Here is a 9,941-nt window from a genome sequence, read left to right on the forward strand (position 1 = left end):
ACGATCAACTGTGGGCTCCGACGTTGGCCAGCATCATCCCTCCGTCCCACATAAACATGCCGCGTCGGCGATGGCTTGGCGGGCCGTATCCAAGCTTGGGAACCTCCCCACCCAAAATCAACGCCGCATACTATAAGGCCTTTGCCATGCTGAACGCCAACGCAAGCGATCGGGCGAGAGCCTTGCCGTAGGTTAATGAACAGCCGTAAGTAGAGCTGTTCATTAACCTACGGCAAGGCTCTGGCCCGATTATTTCCCGCGTTGGCGGTCAGCATGGCAAAGGCCTAAGACCGAGGTTCTTCGAGGCCTCTACGAGAAGGATCAACACGTCTCTTAACAGGACGGGCCCATACGGCGAATATTGTCCAAGAGTGGTGTCGGGAGAATTTGTCTACTTTTTTCGATGAGATTGTAGCTGGCCAAGCAGAGTGAACATCAAGCAGCACCATTGGCCAATTTAAGAAGCTCATTTCCAAGATCTGGGACGATATGCCGATGGTGTGTGCCGTTTTGAGAAGCGTTCCAAGCTCGTGTCACACAGCACAAAGGTGCTCCCAGCAAATTTCTCTTAAAACTTTTTAATAAACATTGCCTTCATAAAAATTGACTCAAAGAAGAATATCTTGTATGTTAATTTCTTAGCAAGCACATTCTAAAAATGCATTCAAACTTATTAAACACCCTGTAGTTGCGGCAGCCAAGAGTCAGTATCAGCGGTGCAAGCTTTCACTGTCATAAAAGGATTTCCAGTTGAAATTGAAATCATTGAATTTCAACTTTCAACAAACGAGCGAAGAATGAAAGAGACTTTCAGCTCCAATCAATTGACAGTGATAGCAGCATTTCTGTAATTTCGCACACTCTGTGTTGCTTTAGCGATGTTTATGCAGTTGAGAATGTAGATGCTTATATAGTTCATCGAATTCATGCAATGATTTGACTCAAATCAAAAAATTTCGATATCAAATCAGACATCTCGTTTCTTTCAATGACCGGACTTTCATCGAAAATTGACACCGCTGACACTGAAGGTCGTTTCAATATGAGACAGTGAATATGCACTTTTTGAAATTTTTGTTTGCAGTACCGAAAATTTGCAGCCTGGTCAGTATACTCCATGTTCTCATGCTAAAGGTCATTGCCAAAAATCCAGTCGTTGATCCATTTCTTTTGGTTTCTGTAACAATTCGAAAATTTCGAAGACAATAAGTAACTGGCCTTAGGTGCCATCTCAGGGGTAGCTTTCCGGAAGAAAGTGTTTCTTATTCAGCCGATGGATGTCAATCAAACGCTATTTGTGCCGCTCCTCTTGGAGTTCAGACGCACAGGGGTGGGCTAGAACATCTTTGTCGATTGATTATTTTAAAGTGTGTAAATTTGATTACATAATCAATAGTTGTTTAATTAGAGCTGAATAAATAACACTACTAAAAAGCTAAAATGTTATATGTTGTATATGTAGTCTTATCTTCCATCGTTTGGAACTGAGCGACATATCCTACACCTCAACAAAGTTCTAACCTACTTCTTGTGTGTCATTTTCGTATTACCTTTACCGTTAATCGGTAACCCAAACACAAATCACATTTATCGAAAACACAATCCTATTCCCACGCTCGTTGCTGACTGACAAACACAGAATGACAAATCATAAATATATAGAGAAAGATTCAAACAACAAACAATCGAACGCTGGCTGGGCCCATAGGGGAAGGTTCCGCCCCGGGTGCAAACTGACCGAAAGCCCTTCAGCCAGGTTATAAATTTTACTCTCACCTACTTGTTCCTCTGGCCGGTGCAACCAGCGCTTGGCCAACCGATAACAATAGGCAAGGAGTCAGCAGCAGCATCCTTTTTGCTCGAGAAAAAAAAAGGAAAAAAAGGATCATCATCAGATTGTTATCACGCGCGTTTCGATTGGTTTGATTTATCGTTTTCGATCGCTCTTGCTGAGAGCATCGCGATCCATTGATTTCAAAGAATTGTCCTTCGGATGAAAAAAAATGAGTTGAATGTTTTATTTTGCGTTCACTTTTTCGGTTTCTATCTGCTGCTTTCGTTTTTTTTCTGTTCGTTTATGTAAAACCAGTTTGGCCGTTAAATGATGGCCTCGTGCCCAACACGATCCAGAAACACTTTCCCTAGGTGGACCTAATTTACATAAAGGTAACCCTTAGATCAAGTAGCACATGCCACACGGAGATCATCGCGAAAGGGTAAACAAAGGCAGGATGCGTAGCACATGCTCACATCGTTTGACCTTTTTAACTTCGGGAGACGAGTTTTTTTATTCGTTATCGTTTTTATTGATCTGCTCATAACTGGGGAAAAAAATGTCGAGGTCACCAACGCTGAACTTACGGCGCGGTCCCAATCTCGTTAGGGTGACATTTTTTCATACCTCAGCGAAGGAGACTGAGTTATCTTTTTGCCTGCCCGCGAGAAGGTAAACAATATAGAAATGAATTTAAAATGCATTTTTGATGAATGGAGGTGTGCACGATCTTGGCCAAGGCGCGAGTGCAGCGCGCGTGGGCGCCCAGGCAGAGAATTCACTTGCATAATAACAATATTGCTCGTTTCTCATTAATCTCCGCGTGCTTTCTATATTCTTGGCCTGCCGCAGCGATCGATGCGCCTTAGTTGTGGTACGGTGTGGGGATTCCTGTGTGCAAGGCAAGTAATCTTTGCAATCGACGGGTTTGGCCACTCCCTGCTACGGCAGAAGGGCGAAAGATCACGTCGATATTGAAACATCATCGTACCGTCATCTCTCGGATGGGATGGTCCACTGCTGTCGCCGATGACAGCTGGAAGAACTTTACTTTTTCTCGCTATCGTATGTTGTTGCGAAAACCGAATTGCGAGGGGGCGAGAACAATGCCCGCAGTAAATTGCCGATCGGTTCTGAACTGTCACCCGACATCCGAGGGGCTAGTCATTGTGTGGTTTGTAAGTCTCTCAAATGCACCGGACAATGCGGAGTGAGCTTTACACTGTAGTCAACGAGCCAGCCACGCTCTGGAGCTCCGTAATTAGAGGTTAGAAGGCTGTGTTTACAATTTACGTTTTGGACTTCGAAACCCACGGACGGAGGACCGTCGATGCTCTGTCGGACGGACACTGACTGAAAACACGCCTTGGAGACAATCGTTTCTCCGACGCGTTGTCCGTAGTTGGTGGAGAACATGAAGTGCGATGATTAATTGTCGCATATTTCATGCGTTCGCACTTGCGGTGCCTAGCGAGAGCAACGCCGCGTGACGCCAACGCGTTGCTGCGCGTACCGATTAAAGGCGTTCTCTCGCAAATTCTGCTTCACCGTCTCCTGCGTACAGACTGTAATTAAATTAAGATATTCGAAGGGGAACCAAATCCGATTCCGAGGTGTGTCCGTATTATCGTCGCACGGATCATTATCGCTTTACCGTGAAAAATTAAGTGAAAATTTTCAATTTTTCACCGCCAAATTAAAACCAACAGTGGCAACCACTGTCCCTTCCGATAGTGCATAGAGGAAAATAAAAAAAACAGCCGGCCCCCGCCCCTTACCGAACCATAATCTATTCACCACATGTTCCAATCCTGCGTAAGACGTGCTCGGAATGAAATTCATCCGTACTCAACCAAAACTTTGTCTATCCGCTCACTTCCATCCGCCGGCCGTGGCTTTTATTGGCCTTGTCAGGACAATAAAATAAATGTTCTTTTTTTATACTTTTGCACCCTGCCTTCTTTCTATTGATAAGTAGCCTATACTGGCTTTAAAAAAACGACAATCTTTTCCATATATAAACACATCGAAAGTGATTACAATCATTGATCATCTTTAACCCCTCGTTCGTGCTTGTGGTGACGGACAAACTGGACGCTCTTGAACAATCTGTAGCATCCGGGCAATTGGTCACGCCACTGCCACCACTCTATCGAAAATTTCCACTTTTTAATAAACGAACACCAGACCGAGTTTGCATATACGCTACAAAGTTAAGTGGGCCTCCTTTTCCTTTCGACGACGATGTCACAAGTATTATAAAAATGATAAACAAAAGAACGGCAGCAAACCACGCACTTTTCTTTCTAGTGGGGTCCATATAGGAAAAAGGACACCATCTGCCGTAACGCAGCCGAACCCGTACTATCACATAAATATGCGGACATTTATATTCCCCCCGCCCTCTACAACCAATGCTGCTCCTCCGCAAAGGAGCCGTTGGTCGGAGTCGGAAGGAGATGGACCTTCGGTTCCTGTGTGCACGGGCAAATGGAAAAGCTGTTGCTACTGTTACTTCCAGTTCCTGCCACACCGGCGGCACCGCCATTAGTGGCGAGCGGCTGCACTCGCCAATAGGGCCGAACCAAAGAGATGTCCTCATTTGTATTCAAATACGTATATCACTATTTCTTCCCGGGGTCGTTTACTACGGGCTTCTTTTTTTTCTCTGCTGGCTCCTGCTACATGTGTGGCTCATTTTGTCCGGAACCGCAAACGGTAAGCGGGCTGGTCGATAAAAATATGGCCACCCCGAATGAAGACCACGTGTGGATTATGGGCCTATGTAATGGGTATCGTTTTTTTTTTCTTTTGGATTCCTTTCATTTCCGACAAACTTGGCACAGCTTTGCGGAAAGCACCATCCACATAAGATAGAAACGGTAGTTCAAATTATTATTACCCCAAAAACTGCCTCTCGTTTGGGTAGAAAAATATTTCAATTAAATCCCATCAAAGAGAATTAAAAACTCATCGAAAATAGCTCGATTATAGGAGGCTATGAAAATATTTTCAAAGTGCGCACCAACCGGGAGCAACCGGGTCGGATATAAACAGGACATTGCGAAATTATGTAAATATCATTCGGATGGTTGGCATCGGGCTTCCGCCCGGCCTCCTTTGATCGACCGATCGATTGCATTTGACCAAAGGGGGAAAAATAACCGGAATGTACTGTTGTGCAGTACACACAAGCATATGCGACGCACATACGGCACGCCGCTAAAATCGCAGTTGCATTTTTGCACGTTTGTCCCTCTAAAAATAAATATTTATCTCTATCTAGCTGTACGATTCCCCCGCATGCTTTGATGAGCATGCCGAATGTGTTTGATGCAATTTTTGAAATATTTTTTCCGTTTTCTTTTTCCGTCTCTTTTTTCACAGAACCTAGCAACTATGTCTGTAGTACGTGCAAAACCAAATACCATTCGGCGTGGCTACTGGTGCAACATGTCCAGCATGCCCACCGGGTGATGATCTACGAGGTTTCATTGGTGGACGATGAACCGGAAGTGCGGAAAGAGGAACGGGACCGGATCGAAAGCAAACACGCGGATACGGACGAGTGCAACCAGGCGGAAGAAGCAGATAACGGCAACGCTTCGGCAGTAAACGAACCAGAATCGTTGGCTCAGAGTGGAAAATCAACCTCTATGAATAATCTTAGCAGTAGTTCAAACTGTTCTAGCAATAACACGAGCACAAGCTCACGCTCACGGGGAAGTGGACTCAATCTACTGCAGAATCAGTTGCAACTTCCACAGCAACAACAGCAGCAGCAGCAACAACAACAACAGCAGCCCCCTCGTGATTCCCAGAGTCTTCCACCGCCCGGTTTACGGCATCATCCACTTCTCCCACCGCCGGAAATGCACCCGAACCCATTTGGTTTACTTCGGATGCCACAAAATCTGCACCCACACAGCCCGCTCTTTGGCCGCGGTCACCATGACTTTCGCATGGAACACCTCATGTCCGAGCAGTTTCGCAACCATGGTCTCAATCTTGCAGCAGCTGCAGTCGCTGCGGCGAACCAGCTAAAATCCCACAACCAACAGTTTAGTTCCGGCAATCCGGTAACGGAGCGTCCACCGTCATCGGGGAGCATCTCCCTACCCGGCACAACCCCTGCCGGACTCGTACTTGAACCCCACATGGATTTTTACTCACAGCGCTTGCGGCAACTCGCGGGTACCACCAGTCCCGGGACTAATCCCAACACCTCCAACTCTCCTAGTCCCCGCAAGCAACACTCCCCTTCCTTTGCCAGTCCATCCCCTTCCCAGCTACCACCGACACCGTTGACCAACAACTCTCGACCTCAAAGTCTAACGCCACCGGAAAAGCACACCGAACTGGGGCTGGAGTCAGGAACAATCACCAACACGCCCCGGTCGGCGTCGACTCCTCCGAACAAGCAGAGCCAAAGCAACGACGCATTCCATTCGTGCGAATTTTGTGGTAAAAAGTTTCGCTTCCACAGCAACCTGTTGGTGCATCGGCGAACACATACCGAAGAACTCCCGTTCAAGTGTACCAACTGCGATTTTTCCTGTATGGACGAACATAAACTGCAACAGCACATGAAAAAGCATGGCCACCCGAACGAAGATGGCATTAGCGGGCCAGAATCGATGGATTCTGACATGGAGGAAGACTCCGATAACGAGCTGATGGATGCGGAAGATATCGACGGTGAGGACAATGATGATGATCAGGACGAGATGCTCGGGGAAGAGGCGGAAGATTTGAGCATGAGTAGTACTCAAAGCCACGCCAAGAAGGACGGCCAGATGCACATGCCATCGTCGCTGGTCGGTGAGTTGATGGACAAATTCGGACTGTCCAACATTGCCCAGTACTCTGAGGCCTACAAACAAGCCCTACAGGAGTCGGGAAACGCGTTGAAGCTGCAGCTGACAAGTAAAGATCGAGATAACAACAACAGCGCCATGGCCATCCCTGGACTGGCGGAAAAGTTGAACGGACTTCCGTCCGCGCTACGTATCAAAGAGGAACTAGCGAAGAACATGCTGCAGCATCACAACACCCAACTTCCACAAGTTCCTCTATTCAATCCATTCGAGAACCCTTTCGAAGCATCCAAACGCATGAAGCTGGAAGGCAGCGAAAGTTGGTGGAACATGTCCGGCTTGCACCGGAACGATTCCCTCTTCGAGAATCTGAAACCGGGTCGTGATCGAGGCCCGGGCGGTCTTCTCCAACCGATGATGAAGAAGGAAAACAAGCTTCGCAATGATACCTGCGAATTCTGCGGCAAAGTGTTCAAGAACTGCTCCAATCTGACCGTCCACCGGCGCAGTCACACCGGTGAGAAGCCTTACAAATGTGAACTATGTTCCTACGCGTGTGCGCAGAGTTCCAAGCTGACAAGGCACATGAAAACCCACGGCCGGCTCGGCAAAGACGTCTACCGGTGTCGATTCTGTGAAATGCCCTTCAGTGTTCCCTCGACGCTGGAGAAACACATGCGGAAGTGCGTCGTAAACCAAGGTAAGCTGCAGCAGCAACAGCAACAACGCGAACTGCAACACCTCCAACATCAACAGCAGCTGCATCACCAGCAGCAGATTGCTGCTCAGCAGCAACTAGCAGCGCAACAGATGGCAGCAGCAGCTGCAGCTCAACAGCAACAAGCCGCTGCGGCTGCCGCCGCCGCACAGCAGCATCAACATCGTGAACATCTGCAGCAACAAATGCAGCAATCAACACTACAACCTCCGCGAGAAATATCGCTACTTCCGGTGTCCCCATCTCAGCCACCACAACTTCCTTCCGGTCTACTGCTGCCACCACTACCCGTCCCGCCAATCGTCTCACTAGCGGAGCACCAGGAACGTACCGGTACTCCCTCGAATGGCAGCAGCAGTCATCCGAGCAACCCCATTGTCAAAGAGGAAGCGGCAACGGCATGACTTTACCCTCCCTGGAGTGGTTACGAACTGCCCCCGAATCGAATGATGTCCCGGATCTACTAGGAAAATCGGACTGAAGGTACGAGATCCCTTTCCCTCCTCTTTGGTAGGAAACGATCTTCTAAGTTTGGTTCGTTTTTCCATTCGAACGACATTTAGGCCGAAGATTATAATCTTTTGTTTTTGACGACGCAATCCGTCGAAACATCAAAAGCAAAGGAGAATAAACTTCGGCTGCGAAAAAAGAGGAATACATTTAACGTTTTACGAAGAAATCAGAGGCATTAATACCAAAGTTTAAAGCGAGAAACACAATTATTAGCACAAAACAGATTTTTTATTTCTCGATTCTGTAAATACTAGCACGGTAAGGACAAGAAAGGCATTTAATTTAGTTAAAGAAAATGATAAATTATTACTCCTGCACACTTCCGCGACAGAAAGACACCCGAGATATCGGTAGCGACATGTACATTCTCTCCCCTTTTTGTTTTAAGAAAGAAAAAATAAAATATAAATAAAAGTTTAGAGTTTTTATGCAAAAAGTCAGTAAAGCACATCACACTGGGCGAAAATGTCACATTCGAATGACGCTCGCGCCCCCCCATCATTCGGCACTGTTAGCAACTGAAGGCGATCTAGTAAGTTTTTGTTGATACTATTTTATAACTCTTTGAAGTACCTTTCGCTTCGTCTCCTAATTTGTTGTAAGATAACTGTTTAGGCTAATTGAAATATGTGACAAATCTTTTTCACCCCATGCGTTTCATCTGTTCGGTTTCATCTCTTATTAGAACTTCTTTTCTGTTGTTTAGCGTCGTCTTTTGACCGTTTTTTCGATTTTTTGAGGTTATGTTTCTCCTGTTGTATGTAAATAATGGTGACCCTCCCAAGTCATTTGTAACATATTGCAGTAAAAATCCAACCGCTGGCGAATAGTTTTTCTTTATATCTGCTAGATTCTACGTTAAGACTGAACTATTTTCTCTATGTTTTCTAGCGTAATCTTTATTCGATTATATTTATTGGATCTCTTATTGGTTAATAATCGGCTGCATTCTATAGGCACTCCCCCTGTTTCGGCATTGTAAGGAGGAATGTCTATAAAATAAGATGAAAAAAAGGAAACACCAAACTGTTTATCTAATTTTAGAAGTCGCTAAAATGCAAAAATTTTCCAAGCAACAATCGGTTTAATTCTTTCGTTCTGATTGCTCAACATTCCGAAAAACTTTCCTGCAACACTAACGGTGAAAGACAAAGCAGCATTTTCAAAAAAACAAACTGTAGTCACGATACGGTTAATTTTAACTTTAGAGACGACAGTAGAGAAAAAAACAAGAGAAAAATCACACGAAGATTCCTATTAAACATTATGAATTTATGTAAATGTACAAATTGAACCTAAGTATAAAACCGGTGGGAAAAATCATGTAATAAATTTAAACAAAAAAAAAAAGTAGTAATTTATTTGAAGTGAGGCAAAACTCGAGAAACAATAATAGGAAGAGAAAAAAAACAACAGCCACACGTTTGAGAGTAGACGATAAATGGAAACAAAGCAGAAACCGAAAATCATGCACATACAGGCATTATACAACTCTCACATAGACAAACACACTGAAACGCATACTTATTACACACAAAACTAAAAAAAACGAATACAATATTTAATCGAAGTGAAAAATCCCATTATTGTATTTAATGCAAATATAGTAAAATAACGGAAAAAAGATCAGACAAAATGCAAGAAAACCTATATTGTATAACGATAATAAAAACGTACTTAAAGAAATAAATAAAAAAATATAAATGTTTACAAAATATATCTGCTTTTGCTTGCCTAACGAGGATGATGACAGCGCCATTGATGATTACTGTTTATAAGGAAAACCGTGGGGTCGGCAAGACTTCCATTTCGCACAGTTTGACAGCAGCCTGTTGTTTTGTTGTCTGTCCTTTTCTGATGCTTGTTTCTGAATAAAATTTGGTTCCCGTTATTTTCCTTGGAGAACTGTATATTTTCAGTACATATTTGAATTGTATATTTTCAGTACATATTAGAATGAAAATGATAGTTCTCCAAGCATGTTCAATCATTAACAAGATACCAAATTTACGCGTGTACAAATATCGGTATATCGAAAAACCTGCGCTACCTTGTTAAACAATTGGACCCCTTTTGTCATCACACAGCCGTTAGGGCAAAAGCTCGATCAGACAGCCTG

At 44.6% G+C, this 9,941-nt stretch overlaps 1 protein-coding gene across 3 annotated transcripts in view; it reads left to right on the top strand.

Annotated features, from left to right (window-relative positions):
* The window catches only part of LOC129726729 (B-cell lymphoma/leukemia 11B), a 188,616-nt gene extending 179,079 nt beyond the window's left edge, over positions 1-9,537 (top strand). For all 3 annotated transcript variants that reach the window (XM_055683769.1, XM_055683770.1, XM_055683768.1), the window contains exon 5: positions 5,162-9,537. In XM_055683769.1, the coding sequence (XP_055539744.1) occupies positions 5,162-7,713 (2,552 nt within the window). In that variant the 3' untranslated portion in view covers positions 7,714-9,537. The remainder of the gene's footprint in view (positions 1-5,161) is intronic.
* The last annotated feature ends 404 nt before the right edge of the window (positions 9,538-9,941 follow it).

Source organism: Wyeomyia smithii, chromosome 3, assembly GCF_029784165.1.
Source record: "Wyeomyia smithii strain HCP4-BCI-WySm-NY-G18 chromosome 3, ASM2978416v1, whole genome shotgun sequence".
In the NCBI taxonomy this organism is placed as follows: domain Eukaryota; kingdom Metazoa; phylum Arthropoda; class Insecta; order Diptera; family Culicidae; genus Wyeomyia; species Wyeomyia smithii.